The 23,663-nt window shown below is 36.8% G+C and overlaps 1 protein-coding gene across 3 annotated transcripts in view; it reads left to right on the top strand.

The window, feature by feature from the left end:
- Positions 1-5,422: 5,422 nt before the first annotated feature.
- PUM3 (pumilio RNA binding family member 3) overlaps positions 5,423-23,663 on the top strand; it is a 45,429-nt gene continuing 27,188 nt past the window's right edge. For 2 of the 3 annotated variants that reach the window (XM_063455086.1, XM_063455089.1), the window contains exons 1-9: positions 5,423-5,517; positions 8,428-8,519; positions 9,323-9,529; positions 11,166-11,301; positions 11,982-12,057; positions 14,877-14,970; positions 15,429-15,495; positions 17,721-17,895; positions 18,008-18,111. In XM_063455086.1, the coding sequence (XP_063311156.1) occupies positions 8,438-8,519; positions 9,323-9,529; positions 11,166-11,301; positions 11,982-12,057; positions 14,877-14,970; positions 15,429-15,495; positions 17,721-17,895; positions 18,008-18,111 (941 nt within the window). In that variant the 5' untranslated portion in view covers positions 5,423-5,517; positions 8,428-8,437. Of the gene's footprint in view, positions 5,535-8,427; positions 8,520-9,322; positions 9,530-11,165; positions 11,302-11,981; positions 12,058-14,876; positions 14,971-15,428; positions 15,496-17,720; positions 17,896-18,007; positions 18,112-23,663 lie in introns of all 3 variants that reach the window. The other variant, XM_063455088.1, reaches the window with a different exon arrangement.

Here is a 23,663-nt window from a genome sequence, read left to right as displayed (position 1 = left end):
GGGCATTCCAGTACGTAGATTAAATTCACACTTTGACACGTGATGAAGTCCTTAATTTTAAATACTTCATTATGATTATTGACTTTTCTATTAGAGATTTCAAGCAATACACTGCTCAAAAATTGCTCCCAGTTTTGTTATAGTTGTTTTCCCATTCGCCTATGAATATATTGGCAAAACTGGGGGCAAATTTTGTCCCCATTGCAGTCCCTCTCTTCTGTAAGAAAAATTGGTCTTCAAAAAGGAAGTAATTGTTCTTAAGTATAAATTCAATGCTTTCGATGATGAACGTGATTTGTGACAAAATTTGCTCCCAGTTTTGCCAATATATTCATGGGCGAATGGGAAAACAACTATATCTGGAACACCCATTCATGGAATAAAAATATCCATAGGTACAAGAGGTATATTGATGACATCTTTCTTGTATGGGAAGGGAGCATAGAAGAACTGGATAAATTTCTTGTATACATCAACAATAATACCTGGCGAGTAGCACTCAATACAATCCACAGCACTACATCTGTGGATTTCCTTGATCTTACCATCTATATTGAGTCAGGTATCCTGAAAACAAAGACACATTTCAAGGATGTTGATGTCAACAGTTTCATCTTAAAGGAAAGTTGCCATCTTCCAGCATGGCTGAAAAATGTACCATACAATGAATTTAGAAGATTAAGGCGCAATTGTACAGACCAACAAGTATATACAGAACAGGCAGAGAAAATAAAAGAAAATTTTCTGGCTAAAAACTATGATCCTAAGGAAGTAGAACATGACTTACTGAGAGTGAAGGATATAGAACGCAGTAACCTGCTAAGAGAAAAGGAAAGAAATGACAGAGTAACACCACAGCAAACTAACCTTTTTCCACCCATCATTCTGGATTATAGCAAAGAGAATATACAACTCAAAAAGATCCTGATGAAACACTGGCACCTACTAAAAAGAGACAGATCTTTGACTAGTACCATACCGGAAAAACCCAGGATAATATTTAGAGGAGTTAGGAACCTCAAAAACAAATTGACAAATAATCATCTGAAAGTAAACAAGAAGGAAGAAAAAAGAACAAAAAAAGGTTTCTTCTACTGCAATGAGTGTATTGCTTGCAAAACCAGCAGAAACACTTCATTGAAAGGAGTACATGAAATCTCTAATAGAAAAGTCAATAATCGTAATGAAGTATTTAAAATTAAGGACTTCATCACGTGTCAAAGTGTGAATTTAATCTACGTACTGGAATGCCCATGTGGACTCCAGTACGTGGGCAGAACAAAAAGACAGTTGTATATAAGAATCAGAGAGCATATGCTAAATATCAAAAAGAAATTTATGCAACATACAGTATCGGCACATTTTGCACAGTATCATGGAGCAGATATGAGCCTCTTGAACTTTAAAGCCATATGCAAAGTAAAGAAACACTGGAGAGGTGGAGACCACACGAAACAGCTAGGCATACAAGAGATGAAATGGATATACAATCTAAATACACTACAACCAAATGGCTTGAATGCAGAATTTGAATTATGCCATTTTTTAGGATAAATAGCGATAGATAATAACCTATCACTTCCTAGAGAATAGTAATTCAGTCACTTACTGATCCAAAATCGTATTCATCTCGAATCATAATAATAATGATAGTGCCTCATAGGAGTACAATAATAATATATAATTAAGAGGTATAACATCATACTTATCTCCCCTCATGCAATTTATCCTTTTGCATTAATAATGGCATAACTCTATCTATTTTCCATGATCTTTAGTCTTATAAGCTGTTAGATTCCCTATGTGATAGGTGATCTCACTTTATAACCCCATCCCGCATTCCAGTGACAAAACACAACTTTCCAATATGTATACACCTTTAAATCAGAGAATATAGATTTGTAATTGTATCTAGTAAACTACTTCTCTTTCTCATATTAACATTATTTTGATTATTATTATTTTATTGTTGAGCATTTTTGTATTTTGTGGAGCTATATTGTTGTGAATTAATATTAATAATTGGAAGAGAGTTATACCTACTTGTATAGTATTCACTGCAAAACATCGGATTGTGAATACTATTTTTTAATACATTTATTTTTTAATACATTTATTTTTATACATTTAATTTCTAGTGCACTGGTATTACTCCCTTGTTTAGAAAGCACTAACAATAAAAAGTGTACCAATACATGACTGTATATTGGAGAAATGCCCTGTGAATTATGTCTATATAATGATAGTTGAAAGAAAGACAGTTACGTTTAAATTTGTATCCAGCGGGAGTAACCATGGCGACACATAGTAACAAAAATGTAACATTGTGAGCATGATCGCAAATAAGAATTTGAAAATATGTGTTAGACTATTCACATTGTACTATTAATGATTGTTATGGAATTCCAGAAGTTTGAAACACCGTTTATGATTAAGTGTTAAATGAAAATCAGAGTCCGCTATAAAAGCGGCAATTACCTGAAAAGTCCGCATCCATTGATAAAGCCGTTGGAACGGAGAAACGCGTTTGGAGGGACACAACTCACATCACAGAAAGCCAGCGCCTGGGGAGCATTCACCTTCACTGTTACCATCAAACTAACATCTGAACTGCTGATTTCGGGACGCCGAGAACAGCATAAGGTCTGCACCCAGTACTTTCTGTACTAACTAGTAGGCATATCATAACGAAGCCTTACTATTATTCATTTAAAGATATCTGGAGTTTGTTTTAATTCCAATTTTAATTTATGTGAAGTTTTTTACATTGATACTTAGCTTTCAGCTAAGATTCTAATAAAGTCAATTTATTTTTACAAAGGATTCCCTTTTTGTAGTGAAATAGTATATCACTAATTTACCCTTTTTTTCTTTGCATTTTCATATCTATTTGATCATGGAGTAACACCATAAAAGAAAACATCGGGAACAAAGGGACTTGCACAGACTATTATTGGACTTTATTATTTAGTCTGTTGCATTTATTACATGAGTAATTTTATTGACGTTTTATTTGTGTTTTTTTCTAGAGGCAAAGGGTATACTTTTCACTTATTTGCATGTCATGTTCATATGCTAGATAGGTATACAGCGAGAGGCTTTAACATGCTCTTATGTTATGTTATAATGTTTTACTTTAATTCCTATGGAGCTTTTGCCTTTGTTATTGTTTTCTTTCTAGGTGATAACCTAGCATGGCATTAAGCCGCCCGCCAACATAACTTACGGCTGAAATCCAAGCCTGCATATAATTGGCACTACACTGAGGGATTACTTTTTGATGACCATAACTCATAGCATAGATCGACAGTTGTTGTATGGCACACTGTCCTATTTAAGCGTGTACCACTCTTGTCCTGATAAAAAGGAGAAGGGGCCTGAACAGCAATATCAAAGCAAATGCAACGGGTGCAGCACTATTTAAAACATACCGAACGTGAGGCCATGCTAGACTAATGGCTCACCCAAGCAATGTTAATACTATACGCCTGCGCGGACATACTCTAATCTCCAGACCTACTCTTACGTTATTTTGTTTTATGTTGCCCTATCTTTTATTGTTGCTTTCTCAGATTAACGCATCATTCTATAACATATTCAAAAATGTGCATTGTTTAACCATTCCCTACTGTATCTATTGTTGAAATAAGCATGTGGATTGCCGTTGGGGTACCGCATGTACGTCTGTTCCAACTATATGCACTACAAAAATAAAGAATTAAAAAAAAAAAAAAACTGCTATGGCAATCTTCTTTACAGTTTAAGATTTATAATATTGTAATATTATACCTCTAGATTGTAAGCTCATTTGAGCCGGGTTCCTGTAACATTTGTAATAGTCTCTTTTTTTCTTTTTTTGTTAAACCCTCCCCCCCCCCCCATAATATTGTAAAGTGCTGCGAAATAAGTTGGCCCTATATAATTGCTAATAATAAAAATAATAAATCATATTTTCTGAATGCAGATTTTGTTTTAAGGAAAAGAGTGAGAAAATCAAACATGTCCAGAAGAGGTCACTCTTTTCCTACGGATTTCTCTTATCGAAACAAGAGACTAGAGAAAAAATTTTTCACAGTTACAGGATATATTTAAAAAAAAAAAAAAAAAAAAAACTTCTTAAAGTGTCAGTCTTAAAATCTTGAAAGGTGCAATTCCAGTACTCATAATATATATAAAATAAATATATATATATGTATATGTGTGTGAAAGTCAGGCACTCTACCTTTAAGAATCTGATGAAATAGACCCCGGTGCTGCACAGCGTGGATAGACATGCAAGACGACAAGAGAGCACTCCAGAGGATTTGTTCAATAAATTTTATATATGGTTCAAAGTGATCAACGTTTCGACCCAAGAGGTCTTTGTTAATATATATTTGTATACATCCCTTCACAATTTATTTGAACTACTATAAAATCAAGTGCATAAAAAAAAACATTAAAATTATTTGTATTTTGTGGAATTTACAGTGTTTATAATTAGATTTTTAAAACTTTGTTTTTTTGCTTTCTGTTATGTCCACAATATTGTTGCACAGCTCTTGCAGGGATAAAACCTAAAAAACAAAACATAGAAAACAATAATAGTGCATAAAAAGTAAAAAAATAGGGAGAAATTCCCTAAACCGTTAAAATGCTAACTCAGAAAAGAGGAGCGAAGAATGTGGCTCAGTGTTGTCGCCTTGGAGTCCTTTTGTCAGGGGTTCCTTTTCCCTTCCATGAGAGTTAGCTTGCGTGTGTTGGGATGGTTTTATGAAAGAAAAAGAATTCTCAGATAGTGCCAAATGCAAGAACACAGATATAAAGTATTTTGAATACAAATACAAGAAAATAAGTCCTGCGCTCAAACTCCCACTACTCCTGGGCGGCAGCAATGACCATAGCACACATCAGCCGTAATACAAACAATAAAAATAAAAAAAAAAGTTACCTGAGAACTAGCCCAAATCCCTATGCATATTTACATAAATGGAGGTTATTTTGTAACTCCAATGGCCATTAGATGTGAGCCCACCTGCCGCGTCAAGGCAAACCTCTTATGTGGGTCCTACGCTTACAATTCACCTTGCTTCAGGCAAAGAAATCTTTAATGAGACAGAGAGGGGTATTTTCTTTACACCTATAAAATATTTTGAGCAATAGATCTTGCTTACAAAGTTACAGGAAACATTTTACACCATTTAGATTCTAGAACACATGCATTGTGTATCACTAGTGAAGTTGTGTAATAAGGGCAGGAAAACAAACACCTCCATTATCCAATGAAGCTTTTTTTTTTTTTTTTTTTTAATAAATCCAACATTCACCAAGCTTTATTGACACGGTACAGTATTGTATGTTTAGTGGTAGGCAATGTCGCGCTTGGCGAGCATCACTTGACGACTGTTTTCCTTGCAGCCGTAAAGTGAGGATAGTGCGCATGCGCAGTAGCAAGTTCGCTGCCATTCCTTTGCCTGTCCCACGTGTGTCGGTGCTAACTGTGGGCTGATCGGAGGGTCCTGGCACGGGAAGAGTCAGGTTAGTTTTATACCGCGGTAGGTTAACTAGGCTTTTAATCTCTGACAGCATTCAATGCTCAGTCTGCATTCCGAAGTCACACTGCAGAGCAGACATAGCTTCTATTAGATTGTAAGCTCTGCGAGCAAGCTGCTGCCTCGGTGTTTAGCTGTTTTAGCGGTCTATTTGACTCACACAGCGTTTTCTAGTTTATAAAGATTAGTTCATCTTGTGGACAGTACGTGTTATGTCTTATATAAGCTTAACTGAGAGTTGTGTATAAAAGAGCAATTTACATTTGGTAACTTTTTTTTTTCACCGCTGAGCTGTACATTTAGATTAGATGGATGACGTTTAGTGTGTACATCAGAGAAGGGAATATTTTATTGGGAATCTATAACTAATGTTCAGCCAGCCACATGTGCTTTCCTTGATTTTAAAATGTGTTGAGCATTTTGGCCAACCCCCCGTAGCTGAATGTTAATTATGCACATGATCCAATAAAATAGCCCTGTAGTTAGTGTGCCAATTGCATTATTTCTAGTACTTGTTTAACCCACAGGTTCAATTTCTGATATATTGATAATGAGGCTACCATTAATTTTGCTAATAATACTCCATTGCAACCAAACAGATTTGAAGTGTGATGCATGTACCTTCCTGGTTAAAGGAATACTATAGGCATCTAAACTACTTTAGCTTATTGAAGCAGTTTTGGTTTATAGATCATGCCCATGCAATCTCACTGCTCAATTCTCTGGCATTTTTAGTCAGGTATTAATTCGCTGTTTTTAACTCTTGCATTGTAAGTTATACTTTAATCACATACATGAGTCTCCCGCAGGTTCTAGAGGGCTAATATCAGAGCAGGAGATACATTCTAATTTAAACAGACTATAATAAAGGCAGTTTAACCCCTTAAGGACCAAACTTCTGGAATAAAAGGGAATCATGACATGTCATGTGTCCTTAAGGGGTTAAAGGATCACTATAGTGTCAGGAAAACAAACTCCTCAGGGCTCCCCTCCCTTGGCGCTGAAGGGGTTAATACCCCCGCAGCTACTTACCTTAATCCAGCGCCGGGCGACCCCTCCTCCCCCACCGATGTCAGCTCCTGAGTGGAGCGGAATGCTTTCCTATGGACGTTATGCATGCTGGATGCGAATTTAGCATCCAGCATCGCAGATGCGCCTCTAGCGGCTGTCAGGCTGGATTAACCCTGCTATGTAAATGTAGCAGTTTCTCTGAAACTGCTATGTTTACATCTGAAGGGTTAAAACCTGGGGGACCTGGCACCCAGACCACTTCATTGAGCTGAAGTGGTCTGGGTGACTATAGTGTACTTTTAAAAATTAGATCTCTCTTTACAGGAAGTGTTTAGGAAGGCTGTGCAAGTAACATACATGTAGGTTGTGACTTGGCTTTCATAAACCAAGTTATTTAACTCCTAAATGGCAGAGGATTGAGCAGTGAGACTGCATGGCATGGCCTATACACCAAAACGGCTTTATTAACCTAAAGTTGTTTTGGGGCCTTTCAAGTCCCTTTAAATTATTATATATTTTCTCCAAACTGATCGATTAAAACTTGCAACCATTATTACCTCTTTGTACAGTTTAGCCAAACTAGACTAATTGGATACATTTCTAAATTTACTGAAATTTGTACAGATATTTCTGCAACCTTTATTTTTATTAGTTGCAGAATGGCTTCTGCAAGTTAAAGGACCACTACAGTGCCAGGAAAACAAAATCGTTTTCCTGGCACTATAGGGTCTTTAGGTTCCCATCCCCCCTCCACCATCAGGGTCCCACTCCCGCTAGGCTGAAGGGGTTAAAACACTTGCCTTTCTCCAGCGCCGGGCTCCTTCGATGCTGGGGAACTCTCCGACGTCTGCTCCGAATGCGCATGCGTGGCAAGAGCCGCGCGGAATTCAAACAGCCCATAGGAAAGCATAGCCTCAATAATTTCCTGTGGACATCCAGCGTCTTCTCACTGTGATTTTCACAGTGAGAAGCACGGAAGCGCCTCTCGCGGCTGTCAGTGAGAGCCACTAGCGGCTGGATTAACCCTCAGTGAAACATAGCAGTTTCTCTGAAACTGCTATGTTTACAGCTGCAGGGTTAACACTAAAGGGACCTGGCACACAGACCACTTCATTGAGCTGAAGTGGTCTGGGTGCCTATAGTGGTCCTTTAATAAATACCAATTTTTGCGAATCACTGATTTCCTTGCTTCTGATAGAGATTGCCAATCAGATGTGTCTTATAGTGAAGCATTGATGAAAGATCTCTAGTAGAAACCTTCACATAGAGATAGATTTGGAAACTTGTATTAAAATAAATCATTTAATACTTTGTCAGTTCAAGTGTTTTGTAATGGGGACATATTTTATTGACTCACTATACAAAGCTGTTGTGGACTAAATTCTTAACAGACTGTCAGCCGCTGGATAAGGTTGATTGGAGTTAAACGTCCACAAAAGGTGTTCAGCAAATGGTTGCTTTACTGTCCTTCTACATCAGATGTGTACTCTAACTCTCACCCGATTCAGCCAAAATCTCCTTGAACATTATAGGAGTTGTAGTCTTGCAGGAGTAGGCAACTACTTGGTGTCAGCAGGCAGTGGGTAGGTCAAAAGGAAACCGGGACAAAGTAAATAGCTGCAGACTTGAAAACAAGTAAGATTTTACTATATTTATGGAGGCATGAGGGGACCAGTGTGGCTAGATGGTGGTTTTAACCCTATTGGGTCAGGAGTACACGTTTGTGTTCCTGACCCTATAGTGCTCCTTTAATATGTGTACTATACCCCCATCAATAAGATGAAATAGTTATGGTGTGCAGTCTCTTTTAAAATCCACTTACTATATTGCATCTTGTTTTGTTTTTTTAAGTTGTTTTCTATTTTCTGTTTTTAATTTTGTTTAGCTTTAACACCATGGAAGCAAAGAATAAAGGACCATTAAAGGCACGGGGGAAAAAACAAAATATGACAAAGGGCACCAAATTTAGAAATAAAGGTAATGTGTATTCTTCAAGATAAAAAAAAGTGCTTTCTGGGGACCTCCACAGCGCTTCTGTGTCCAGGGCCAATCATAATGCGCTCAGACATAACTTCCAGGGTGCAGTATATGCGCGTGGCACGATGGTAGTTAAATTAATTTGCATGGTATTCTCTCGAACTGTCAAAAAATAAAAAATGTAGAAACCATTCAAATTGAAAAGTGGCACAACCTAGACATAACATTCAGCTACAATGCTGTGCACAAATCTCAGATCTGACAGTTCCCCTTTCTTATGTATACTGTGTTTTGAAACTCAAAGCCTGATAACAATAGCTTATTACTCTTAGTCTATGAGTAATGTCAGTATGAACTTCCATTTTACATATCACTGTAGACCAGAAAGAACCGTGGAAGCCAGACAGAGCGAGCTAAGTGTCAAACCATTTAGGTTTAACAGTTTATTGTGGGATGACACAGGGGGGCAGTGCTATGTAGTGATTTTGGTGTGTATAATATCCATTTAAAGATATCCATGTTGAAACATTTGAAACAATCATTTACATTTTCTAAAATTGTCAGATTCCATATCAAGGGTCAAATGTGTCTACTGCCTTACTATTAGAATTGTGTTCATGGGTTGGCCATGAGAATCTGTAACGTAAACTGGCTACATATGGTAACATTTATTCCTAGAGAATACTGGTAGTAATAACTTTTTTTTTTCTCTGTACATAAATCTGCTTCTTACTATAAATGTCTCAAATTAGATTATGCTGAAATTTTATATGTAAGGCTCACTCATTGTTTTACCCGTTTAGGTGCAGCGCCAGGCTCTCAAAAACAAGGCACAAGCAACAGCCCCAAGAAAACCCGAAATATCAAACCAAACAAATTTGAAAAGGGCAAAAAGATGCCTGATAGGGCAGGAGGAAAAGCAGGCGTGAAACAGTTTACAGCTAAAAATACAAAACAGGGTGATGGTTTCACACAGAAGAGAAAACGCCAAACAGGGAACAATGATGGAGGTTAGTGTTGCATCAGTTTGTTTGAAACAAATTGTTCTAAAAGAAACCAAGGAATTGGTCTTACTTTTAATTTTAGGTGGTTTACAATGGTTACAAATAGCAGCTGTAGTGTTTTATGGTGCCAGCTGTAGTGTTTATGGTGCTTAGATCTCTGGTCCCGGGAAGTAAAAAAACTGTTTTTGAGTGATTTAAAGCGGCTCATTGAAATGCCAGCCCAGCCAAAGATATACGAAGATAAAGTAGGGAATACTTTATCTTCGTTTTTTTATTTCTACGCTTGATAAAAAGACTGAGCTACCCAGTGACAATAGAGGGGAAAGGCTCTTTTTATAAAGTGTCCTGTGGGATCCTCCAGGAGAAAACATTGTCTCCTAGCAGCTGAAGCATCAGGAGCAGAAAAGGCATGGCAATGGTCACGATGGACAGATTCAGGTAAGTATAACTCTCCTTCTCTCCTTCTCCTGCTCCTCATGTAAACCAGATCCCCAGCAGCTTAGTCACTCTCTGAGGTCTTTGCAAATTATGCAAAGGCTCCAGGCAGTAACTGTGTGACTTTAATTAAAAATAGGTCTCCCTGGGTGCATGTGGCCCGATCCAATGCTCAGTATGTATGTATGTATATGTATGTATGTATATATGTGTATGTATATATATATATATATGTATGTGTGTGTGTATATATATATATATATATATATATATATATATATATATATATATGTGTATGTATATATATTTTTTTTTTTCTGGAAGTTACCCATATATATTTGTAATATCCGTTCCATCCATATTTTAAGCAGCATTCACTGGCTAAATATGCCTAAATTTGGGCAAAAATGGGAATATAACGTCTGCTCGGTTAAACCTTCAATTTATGTCAGACTATCCATACATGGTGTCAAAAAATTAAGGAATCCGGCAAAGGGCATGTGGACTTTAGTGATTCTGCTTCTCAGAGTAATCATTTAAGCACGTCAAAATCCAGAGAATTTTGAATCCTCATTTTCTTTGACTTTGAGGCAACGTGTTTTTTTTTTGTGACTCCTTTTACCATTGCAAATAACAAAAAGTGAACTTGTAACCTTTCACTGACTATGTGAAGCTTGTTTTTATTTTTTGCACTTACAGATAATTAGCAATATGGTGATTATTTGATTTCTCCAGGACTTACACGGTCCTTGTTTTTCATAGAGATATCCAAAAAAATACTGAATGAGGTTTGTAGAGGGGAAAATAATATATCTCTATATGTGTGTTTGTGTGGTGCTGTCTGCAGCTTTTTATGTTGTGTTATACTGGAAGAGGAACATAGGCTTACGTCCTCTGCTGCCATATCTGTTTTGGAAGAGTGACTGAATTTATTTGTGGCAACTGCGCTCTGGGGGTGTGACTTCAATAAGTTCAGGCAACCCTGAACATTTAGGGTTTATTCACCAAACTTCAAAAGTGTAAGAGTTGTGAGTCTGAGATGATTTTCAGATGTACTAAACTTCAGATTTCATTTTGCTGTATATTTAATGTCTACATACATATTGCTTTTTTCGGTCCTTGAAATGTTATGTCAAATGCCACATTTTATTTATCAGAAAAAAATAGTAGGCGGTTATATTTTTTTATATATTTCATTTTACCACAGGTTCGGAAGCCAAGAAACCCAAGTGGGAAGACATCAAAAAGGAAAAAAAAGAACTGAAGCAGACACGGCAGCTGAATGAGAAGAGCAACTATGATGTCATGACAAAATCCAAGCAGATCTGGGAGAATATAAGAAGGTATGTACTATTAATTCTGGGGGGGGGGGGGGGAGTTTTGTAAGGTAGTATTAATTTTAAAGTAACCAAGCAGTTCATAGTTTCAATTATGTTCCTAGTAGGATTGAAGAGAAGCCAAATTGCCATACCCCGATGCCAGAACCGATTCCACAATCAGTCGCAGTGCATGCCAGAGTCTTACTCATAGTTCGTAGTTTTGAAAAAATAAAACAAAAAACAATTTCTTCAAGGACAAAACTTCTGGAATAAAAGAGAATCATGACATGTCATGTGTCCTTAAGTGGTTAAAGGGACACTGTAGGCACCCAGAACACTCCAATGTCCCTTAGCCCTGCTATAGTATTAATTGCAGTTATTGGGGAAAAACCTTTGGTCTGGTATCTGATGCTGGACTTCATCACGCTCTGCATGACGACCTCCAGCGTCAGATTGAATAATGCTTTCCTGTGGGGTAATACTAAAGCGAGTGCGGCAGATCTCCAACGTCGACTGGTTACTAATTAGTACTTTGTGTTTGTACTTCTAAAATGGCTCTTTATTTTTTGGTATATCTCCTAAATTATGCATGGTCATATTTTAGTATAGGTATGCTGTCCTGTCTGATAATCCACTGGGGAGAAATGCAGCATGCTTATTTCTATGCATTCTAATAATCTGTCCTATTTCTCCTGTGCTTGTAGAAAGGATTGTGATGCAACGAAGAGATCTAAGCTGATGAATGACCTGCAGAAATTGCTTAAAGGCAATGTGAAAAGTGTGAGTAAAGTTGGAGCTAATGTAATCCTGAGAAAATCTGTCTTCAATAATATGGTGCTCAGTCAGTCTCTTGACTTTAATTTAGCCTATAATCAATGTGATCTGTGTGGCTCTTGTGGAGAATTAATCAGTTTAATTAGATCGCATTTCTGGTAGGTCAATATGTATTGCTTTTACAATACCTCTAGCATCTCCCAAAACTTGATTCTTTCTTTTATATCTTCAACCCATAGAGAAACGTGATATATGAACATATACGCGTAGCTGTATGTTTTCTGACTCTTTTCGGTAGCCATATTGTCTGTTTAATGTCCCATATCATCAAGCAATAGTCTTTAAATTGGTTTACTGAAAAAGGTATTTTATTCTAAACACGTAGTACTTTTGTAGTTCTTATACGGTGAAAACAGTTAAATCACACTTAAAGGGACACTAGTCGCTGAAACAACTTTACTTTAGTGAAGCAGTTTTGGTGTATAGATCAAGTCTCATGCTCAATTATCTGCCAATTAGGAGTTAATTTACTTTTTTTTCCGTCCATGCAGCCCTAGACTCACACAGCACGGAAAAAAAAGTTTCACTTTCAATCAGATGTTAATTTACTTTATACGTTTTTATCTCCTGCTCTTTAAATGGAACTTTAATCACACACACGAGGCTCCTGCAAGGTCTAGCAAGCTATTAACAGTGCAGTAAATCGTAAATTCTGAATTAAACAGACTCTTTACAGGAAGTGTTTAGGAAAGCTGTGTAAGTTACATGCATAGGAGGTGTGACTAGAACTGCATAAACAAAGTGAGTTAACTCCTAAATGGCAGAGACTTGAGCAGTGACACTGCAGTGGCATCTGTACACCAAAACTGTTTTATTAAGCTAAAGTTGTTTTACTTATTATAGTGTTCCCTTTAACCCCTTAAGGACCAAACTTCTGGAATAAAAGGGAATCATGACATGTCACACATGTCATGTGTCCTTAAGGGGTTAAGCAATTTCGTGTATAATTCCTTTTTCTGGGTCGTTTACTAAAGTGAGAATTCAAAGTGAAAACAGAATACACTTGAAGAATTTATCTAAATTGCCTAGCGATTATCACTTAAGTGAATTACCCTGTTTATCACCCTAATACATTTTTAAAGGTTATAACAATTTTACATTGATGAAAATACAATCATTTCACTGTGGAATGCAGAGAAAAAAAAAATACAAAAGTAGTCACAGTACTAATTTCATCACTTTGGGGACAGAATACAAAATCTATACATATTGAAACTATTTTTTAGTAAAATAATTCCAAAGTCCATTAGTTGAAGAGTGTTCCAAGCAGTGGCTCATTATAACAACAAGTTAACTATATACACGGACACACACTCACCTATCATTTGGTGTTTGCTACAGACTTTGAGGTGGCTTGATGACCACAATCCTACAGACAGCATTAGCAAACATTATTTTTGACATACCAATAAATTAGGCTTGTGCTGTCTCCAAATGTCTTAGTGCCTCCTTGTTTTCCCAAACACAGTCACATAATACAGTATAGCAAAACAATAATGTATTAAATACCTTCTTGGTAAATATGTTTATGAATCCAAATAAGTGAAGGAATCTTAATACTAGATATGCTTGGTTTATTTATATATTGTGCACCAGGCCAAAATAGTTTGGAGTCTAAAGGGGTGGGATTGAACAGATTAAATGGGTTAGTTGCACCACCTATTGGTGCTAGTATGAGTCGTTATTGGGGGGTAAAAATGTCTTCAAAGTGCAAAATAATTTAATTCTAAAGATGTGACTGACCTATGAAAGAGCTTTTTCACCATTTCACAGGCTGGTAGGACAGTGTTTTATCAAAACTGAATTGTTTTTAAATAATTATTTACATATTCCCTACTATTAGATTACTATTGGATTTCTCATAATTAAAGACAGGCCCTTGTTTATCAGCATACACCCAGTAAGCCCTTTATACCATGGGTCATAATATTTGAGAACAGATGCTATACCGACGGCAGACAGTAGAGGGTAGACGTGTACAATGATAAAACCTGTACTCCGTCTGTGTTCCTTTCAGATCACATGTTCCTGAAGCAAAATGGGAACATTAAAGGTGAATAAAAAGATATTGAATAGGATTTGTTTTGCATAAAGTATCTTCTATTCTTTCAAACTGAAAACTGTATGAAACAGAGCATGTTTTGTAGCTATTCACACTGCTGATAACCTTAACAGTTATAGTCTATATTGTTGCCATCACCAACAGATATATAAATGAAAAATCTGTTTTATTTTAATAGCACTTGCTATAGCTATAACAATTTGGGGCCTTCTCATAAGAGCGTAATTCCACAATTCTTAATTTACATGCTGGGACTTAAACTGCCATTGTATGCACTCTAGAGTACTGCCATATAATTTTTTGACTATAGCAGGGGTTCCTTTTTTATTAGAAGTTTCTTTAAATTACAACCAGGTTTATATTTTCTGATGGGTGCAGAAAATTAAATGTTTACACATAGTATGTTTCGCTGATATTCTTGCTGTCTCCTGATTATGCAAACGATTGAAATAAACTCGCTCCTGTTTATGACTAAATGTTAGATGTGTGTTTTAAATGAATCCTTTTCTATTGCTTTGTGTACACATTGTGTGGGTTGAAGCAGAGGCAAGCAAGTCAGAGCTTTGAAAATTCATGAGTATCTTGTTCTCAATCATATCTCCCAGAGTAATTGCTGAATATGTGATGAACTGGATCCATGTGTTTTTTTTTGTTTTTTTTTGGTCTTAAATTTCATTTGTTTTCCATTTGTTTTCTCTGACAGATTGCTTTTGCTCATGATACAACTCGTGTTATTCAGTGTTATATAAAACATGCAGATGAGAAAAGAAGGGACGATGTTTTTGAAGAACTAAAAGGTATTTATTTTTTCTCTCAGCAAGTAGATAACTTTCCAGCTAATCCCTCTATTTAATATTGTTGGTTACATTTTCCAAATGATTTAATATTTTTAGATGATTTTTTTTTTTTTTTTTAAGATTTAGTATTATGAAACACAAATCTGTTTTTGTAATGTTTTGATAATATGGGGGAGATGTTTTAATATATTGAAACATTGTTAAAAAATGTTATCAAAAAATTGTAAATGATTTGGAAATGTTACCCAGCAATATTAAATTGAGGCCTTAAATGCCTTTATCTTTATGGTATACATCTGCCAAAATATATTGTAATTTGCTATAACCTGCTTGTAATGGCACACTGTCAAATTCATTGATCATTAGCCCTTTAAACTCCTTGGTTACAGACTATATGATCCTTATATCGCCTACCTTTTGTGTATATATAATTTTACAGATTTCTTTTTACTTTACAGAACATATAGTAGACTTAAGTAAGTCTAAATATGCCAGAAACATTGTCAGGAAATTCCTTATGTATGGGTAAGTTTGAAAAACAGCTATATTATGAAGTTTGGACAGACTGAATATATCTCCCCCACCCCCTCCCTATCTGATGTTCACCATTTCACATTTTGTTTTTAACTAAATTTTGACATTAGATTCTCATCAGATACTTTACATTTGACCTATGAGTAGGCAATGAAATATAACCCGTCCATTACATACAGACTTGTTACTTGTTTATTGTCATCCCATTCATTCCTGTTTCAGGCAGGTCAAACAGGGAAGGTTTTCCCCCATCTACCATGAAACCATTCTATGCATTTTCTGTTTTCTCTAAATTTATTCCCATGATCTGGAATTCTTAAGAACAGGCTATTGTTGGTTTTTATTTTGCCATATATAAATCACCCACACATACCATTGTGTTTACCCTATCTAATGCATCCTGAAATGGTACAAGTAGTTAAACATGATCATGTTTTATTACTCTCCGTGCATTATGCAACTGTAAATTAAAACACTTAAAAATAAAATAGAAAGTGGCAAGGCAATGCCTTTTTGATGCAGGAGTAAAGTTTTCCAGAACAAGGAACAGAAAAGCATTTTTGACATGTGTACTGTAATTTGTGATCACCTTTACCCTGATCATTATATGAACACTACTCCATAGATGTATACATATATGTGTGTGCATTTGTGTAAAACAGAGTTTATTGGATTAGGAAAGAGTGTTGGGAAGTGATTAATAAAAGGATGTTGTTTGGCTATGTGCGTGGGATTGGCAAACTGTGAGCTTTATTCACTCATCTCCAAATGTCAACACTAATTATCTTGCATTATATGACTGCAGTACTGCGTAAGCAAACCTGGCAATGGCACAGTCTCTTGTCCACTTTGTCGCTTTTACCGTTAATGTTGCAGTCCTGCCCTGAGCTCAGGGAAGCATTGTGTATGCTGCACAAAACTCATTTGTATCTGTGTCCCATGAGCTGGTGAGATTCTTATTAATGTAGTGAAATTCTAAATAATGCAAAAAGCAGCAATCATAAATTCCCACAATTATATCAGCAATGTTAAAATAACAAAATTTAACTAGAACATACACACACAGTAATGTTCCACACCCTACAGCACACCTACCTTAATTTGTGAAATACAAAATAAATTATTAAACTTCCACTTGAGTTTTTGTACATGTATTTTATACATGAAGGGGGGGGGGGTCATTTTTTGATCACCATAACCACTAGAGCTTACTGTATTGGTTATGTTGCAAGAGTATTGCAGTTTGAGGCTCTCCTAGCAACCGAAGAATTTAGCCCCTGTGCGGCTGCTTAGATTAGATTCCAGTTTTACTTCTGTTTTATCCATATGATCTTGATTTCCTAGGTCTAAGTGGGGTCAAGCCAAGTGGTCCCAGCTTTTTGTTCTTAACTTAAAACCTATCCCTAGGCTTGCTAAGTACAGAGAGCTTTTTTGCATTTTGCTTTGTAGTATTCGCTCATATTTTGTGACCTTATCTCAAATGCAAATATAGTTTTGGTTGTGATCGTCACATGCTGCTGATTAAAACTCTCTGGCTGTGCTCGCTAACCATAGTGGTTTAGCCATTGAGTTTAATGGGTGTGACTTGGAACGTCTTAGTTGACTGAGTTATCGAACTTGGTTAAAGGACCACTATAGTGCCAGGAAAACACAGTCGTTTTCCTGGCACTTTAGGGTCCCTAGGTCCCCCCCACCCTTATGGCCTCCCTCCCGCCAGGCTATAGGGTGAGGAAGGGGTTAAACACATACCTTTTCTCCACCGCCGGGCTCCCTCTGCAGTAGGGACTCTCCGCCTCCTTTCCCAGTCATCGGCTGAATGCGCATGAGCGCGCATTCAGCCAGTCCATAGGAAAGGGGAGGGGAAATAATGGTAATTAATAACCAAACATGTTAGTTTTCCATTCTTTCCAGTTGTTGCTTGGTGTTCTTTACTAAAGTTAAAATTGTTGTGAATTCAGCTATTCAACTTAATAAAGCAGTTTTGATGTATAGATCATGACCCTGCAGTCTCACTGCTCAATTTTCTGACATTTAGGAATAAAATCACTGTTTATGCTTCACCTTCTATTTTTACTGGAGGCTCTGTGAATAGTATAGTGGTGTTGTACAGTTTAGTAAGAAGACCTGTATACATCAATATACGGTGTCTGATTTTAAATAACAGATTCATCTAGTGTAAATTGGCAATTTCTCTCATGTTTTTAAATGCATTATAGGTCCAAATCACAAGTGGCAGAAATAATTAAAAGTTTTAAAGGGCAAGTAAAAAAACTCTTGCGCCATTCAGAGGCATCTTACATTGTGGAATATGCTTACAATCACAAAGCCATTCTAGAGCAGAGGAACAGGCTGTGTGAGGAACTGTATGGAAACACATTCCGCTTCTTTAAGGTAAGCATCAAACTATATAAAAAAAAAGTACACACTGATATCGCCTTGCCAGCTCTGTCCTTTTCTATCTTTCCTTTTATATTCAAATTTTTCATAATTTTTATTTCTGCAGTCAGCTGTTCATCCTTCTCTAGGCCAGGTATTAGAAGCACAGCCTGAGAAGAAGGAAGCCATCTTGGAGGAAATGAAGCAGATCCTTTTACCTTTGGCTCAAAAGTAAGCTCTCATTTTCCTTAACAAAATGTAATGTAACGTAAGTCAACATAACACTGTTAGCTGCTTTAAAAACATGAATTTATTTACTCCTGGTGTGTGTGTGTGTGTGTGTTAGTTTAGTTACAAATTTTGAACACAGTCTTCTGATACAGTATATTTTACCTCCACATCTGAAACCTAACAAATGTATGCATTTTCAGTTGTTGGATATCTGATGCTCAATACTTTGTAACCGTCCTTTGCTTTTCAAAATTAGCTGGACCAGAAATAGCACACTAATTTCGAAAAGCAATGGACGTTTGCATATTTAGTGAGCATTGGGTGAGATAACCGACAATTTAAATGAAGATGCAGAAAGCTGTCTGCCTTGTGGAGTCACTGATTGGCTGAGAGCGCCAGCTGACCACTCACTGCTATTCAGGGTGCCCCTGCCCAGCGACACTCTGCACTTATGAGATTTCAGAAGATGGAGGATGTCTGGGGGACCTGAGGATCTACGCTGGAGGCTCACTTTGGGTTTAAACCACTCAAGAATGGCTTAACCGCTTACGGCAGAGGTGCCAAAAAGGAAGATCTCCAGATGTTTTAAAACTACAGGCTCCGGGGGCGGGGCCTGACAATCATGGTGGAGATACGTGTTGTGCATGAGCTCCCACACCAGCCTGATCTTAAAAGCTTAATACAGCCAAAAGTGAGACGTCGGGGGGGGGGGGGGGGGGTCGGGGGGGCGCGCATCACCTACTCACCTGATCCTTACATCGGAGGACATGCAACGGGGTGACAGGCAACCTAAACAAGGCGCTCCTACCGCTGGTTGGGCCGTTCGGCCTGGTGCACCTGGGGCGGGAGAGGCGGCTTCTCTCCTGGCTCGGGAATGCCCTGGATACTGCAGGAGTGTGGGGTGGAAAAACGCTGGAGGAGAGCTGGTGCAGTGACTCACCTAAAATGGCGGACGCAACACATGCCCATTGCCCCACTGCCAAACACATTGATATCCTGGCAAAACTGGACAAGCTATTTAATGCCTTCTGGCACAGGCTGTACCAACCTGCCCCACCACAGAAGAGTGATGTCTCACTTCGAAGTCCCACCTCTATCCCACAATCCAGAAGCTCTGCCTTTGGCTGTTCAGCAGGCCCCAAGATGGCGGCACAGTGCTTGTGCAGCAACACGGAGACGGGCTCGGTTCCAGTCCGTGGCTGAAGCTGGAGATGACATTGAAAAGCCTTGGAGAATCCGGATCCTGACACATACATGCATCACTCTGCCTGACGGACCCGGATGCTTGCGGTGCCCCTCTCTGGGGGGGGACCCTGCTCAGTCCCTGGAGGGTATAGGATGACCTGGTTCCCCCACCTCACACAGCTCCTTTCTTTTATCCTCACCGCTGAGGGAGCCTTCTGGGGTTCTGCTGTTGTGGCGTTGTGAGCCTGTATGTAATTTTAATCATAACAAAAATAAAGAATATAAAAATTAAAAAGATTGATGATAGATAATGGAATAATCTACCAATTAGAAATGCCAAACCTTTAAAGGGGGAAAAGTAAAGAGAACAGAGGGAAAATTGATGAGAACATTATATGCTTGGTTTTGATAATCAATAGAGAATGAAATAGTTAATAGATACAGAAAGAAATACAGAAGGAATAAATAGATTAAAGGCACTTAGATGTTTTAGGATTTTTTTTTATATATATATATATATTTATCTATTTATTTATTTTTAGTTTAAATTATTTGATTCTTATAAACTCACAGAGTTTATTTTCTTGGGTGATTTGGACGCTGTCTCTTTATCTATTTATTTTTCTACTTACCCCCTTTTTTTTTTTTTTTTTTTTTTCTTGTTCTAGTTTAAAATATCACAAATTGGTGGTTTAACTCTCTTAGTAGAATAAGAACATAAGAGAACATTTGTAAAAATTTGAGAAATGGGGGAGAAAGGGGAGGAAATCTAACACTATATAAATGTACAAAAGAAAAGATATAACACTTTTAATATAATAATATCCTTTGAAATAAAGGAAATAATAATTAACACTTAGACACTATAATACGTTTAATAAATTTGCACAACATTTACCTACTAAGGAAGATTGTGAAAGGGGTGAATATTTTTATTCATAATATTTTTTTTTCTTTTTCCATTCAAATATGCGTGTTTAACTTGTGAAATAATAAATTGTTTGACACTAAATTAAGGAATTAGATATAAAAGGGAATTAGAGGTGGTGTAAAGGGAGAAGAAAATAGTCACAATAAAAGTTATCGTTAATGATAATACACAGCAAGTATCATAAAATAGTTCACTCTGAAGTTAAGAAAAGATCCATAGCATATAAAAAGATAAGTCAATAAAGCCGAATAATATATAACGTATAAAGAACTTATTTTTCCCCTACCCTCTCCATATCCCCTTTAGTATCCCTATTCGTTACATTGTGATACCCTCTTCTGAACTCTGATACACTGCATCTCGCTAGACTGAGGCGAGGCTTAATCCCCATATTACTCCAATATTAGATGGAGTTTGGATGCCACACCATAGGGAATAGGGTGTGGATTCCTGTCCCCAACAAAGGGGGTTGGAGACGGGATGCTTCATGTATTTTTTACATGAGGGACCATGGTTTTTACCATGTTTTATTTGTTGTTGTTTTTTCTTTTTTTTCTTTTTTCTTTTGTTGTTGTGTTGACTGTGCCGAGACTATGTCCTATTCTTCTACTTTCTCCGAATGGTTAAAATTCTGACACTTAATGTACAGGGTTTAAATAATCCACATAAAAGATCCATGGTATTTGAATATATTAAAAAAGAAGGTGCAAAAATAGTTTTGTTGCAAGAAACTCATTGGTTAAGGAAAGATACAAAAAGATTTATTCCTAATACTTTTAATATCAAAATATGTTCTTCACTAGAGGATAAAAGAAAATGTGGGGTTGCCTTCCTTGTAACCAGTGACATAGATATACAGATTATGTACCAGGAAATAGATAAAAACGGAAGATACACTATAGTAATATGTAAAATACAAAATGAAATATATACAATAGCGAATTTATATGCACCTAATGTTAAACCTATTGGCTTTATACAAACGGTACTAAACAAAATAGATAATATTAAAAAGGGAAAAGTCCTTATAGGGGGAGACTTTAATTGCATTATGGACGAAACGCTAGATAGAAACTCACTTAAAGGGGTTATCCAAAACAAAAAAACATCAAACCAGCTTAAACTTTCAGTAGGTAGACATGGTTTGTTAGATATATGGAGAATCTATCACCCCCAAGAAAGGGACTTTACGTGCTTTTCAAAAGTTCATTATACATATTCAAGGTTAGATCTATTCTTGGGTACAGTAGAGACATCACTTAAGATAAAGAAGGTCATAATTCAGGAAGTTACTTGGTCAGACCATAACCCGGTTATATTAGACCTTAATATAAGCCCAGATAATAAAATAAGGAACCGTTGGAGACTAAATGATCTTTTATTAAAAAATTCTCAAGAAATAGAGAAAGTGAAAGAATTAACTAAATGTTTCTTTGAAGATAACCAAAACAAAGGTACATCAGATGTAGTAGTTTGGTGCACCTATAAGGCAGTCCTGAGAGGGCACTTTATCAAAATGGGTTCAATAAGAAATAATAGTAGAAGTTCCTCCTGGACAGACCTATATATTTCGCTAAATGCTCTAACAAGGCTTAATAAAAATAACCCCTCCAAACAAATGAGTGAGAATATAGATAAAATTAAAGAAAATATTAATGAAATTCTATGGCAGCAAACCGCCAAAAAATTGGAACGCTTAAGAATAAAATGGTATTACAGAGGCAACCGGGCAAATAAAATGCTTACAAATAAAGTTAAAGGATTTAGAATGGCCACGAGGATACAGAAAAATTACAACTGAGGAAGGGCCACAACTAACCCCTGAAAAAGTTGGGTAAAGCATTTAACTCTTTTTATCAAGAGCTATATAACTTGCCTAACCAACCCAACAATCCAGAAACATATTTTAAAAATAAAAAGATGAAACGGCTATCAGCAGAACAGGTTAATAGTATCAACAAACCTTTCACTGAATTAGAGATTAAGGAGGCAATAGATACGTTAAAAAAGAATAAAACTCCAGGCCCGGATGGCTATCCTAACATATTTTATAAGCAATTTAAGGAAGAATTGGCGCTCCATTTGAAAAATGTATTTAATAAAATTGTGGAGGAAAAGGTCATTCCGGAGGAAATGCTATACGCAAACATTATCCCTATACATAAGCCAGAAAAACCACCAGATCAAGTAAGAAGCTATAGGCCTATTTCCCTGCTAAATTTGGATATAAAGATATATGCTAGCATTCTAGCGAACAGGTTGCAAACCGTCTTACCTTTTATAATTCATAAAGATCAGGTCGGTTTCATAAAAGGTAGACTATCCAGTAATAGTGTGAGAAAAATAATTGATATCCTAGATAGCACTAACGATTTGGGAGTCCCATTTCTGGCCCTATCATTGGATGCAGAGAAGGCCTTTGATAGGGTCAGGTGGGACTTCCTGATAGCAGCTATGAGGGCTTTTGGTTTCGGTGGATGGCTAATGGACGCTGTAATGGCTTTATATTCTTTCCCAAGGGCTAGAACTATAGGGAGAGGTATAACATCCGACTGGTTTAAAATAAGCAACGGGACGAGACAGGGGTGCCCTCTCTCGCCGCTGCTCTACTTGTTATATATCGAACCTCTAGCCTGTGAAATTAGGGAAAACTTAAAGATTAAAGGTGTCAGAATCGGTCAGGAAGTTTATAAATTATCACTATATGCGGACAATGTCCTAATCTCCATTACAGATCCTGTACCATCATTGGATGAATTGATGAAAGTTATAACTGAATTTGGAAATTATTCCAATCTCAAGCTGAATGTAGATAAAACAACTATATTAGCAAAAAATCTAAGTAAGGAAGATAGAGGGAAGATTGGGAATAAATATGACTTCGCTTGGGCTAAGAAACATTTGCAATATTTAGGTATCAAAATTACAAGTAACCCAAGTAAAATCATAGAGAACAATATTCTCCCTATGATGAAACAAATAAATAAACAACTTAAAGACCTAAGAACTGCAGAGATATCATGGATTGGGAGAATAAATGTTGTAAAATCATATTTAATGCCCAAATGGAGCTATATATTCCGCATGATACCTCTTAAAATCCCAAAACCATGGCTTACAATGATACAATGTTCCCCCACCTCACACAGCTCCTTTCTTTTATCCTCACCGCTGAGGGAGCCTTCTGGGGTTCTGCTGTTGTGGCGTTGTGAGCCTGTATGTAATTTTAATCATAACAAAAATAAAGAATATAAAAATTAAAAAGAACGGCAGCTTCCTTGATGCTATGTCATTCTAAAGACATGCAAAGCATTCATTGGAGTTGTAGTTCTATAACATCTGAGGATCTACTTTTTGGGCAGCTTTATATAGATGACGTTGTTGTGGTGCCTAAATGGTCCATTTAATAGTGAATTTTGGAACAGAGATCAAGTAA

This window comes from Pelobates fuscus, chromosome 5 (genome assembly GCF_036172605.1).
Source record: "Pelobates fuscus isolate aPelFus1 chromosome 5, aPelFus1.pri, whole genome shotgun sequence".
NCBI lineage: Eukaryota > Metazoa > Chordata > Amphibia > Anura > Pelobatidae > Pelobates > Pelobates fuscus.
This window is presented reverse-complemented; position numbering and strand designations above follow the sequence as displayed.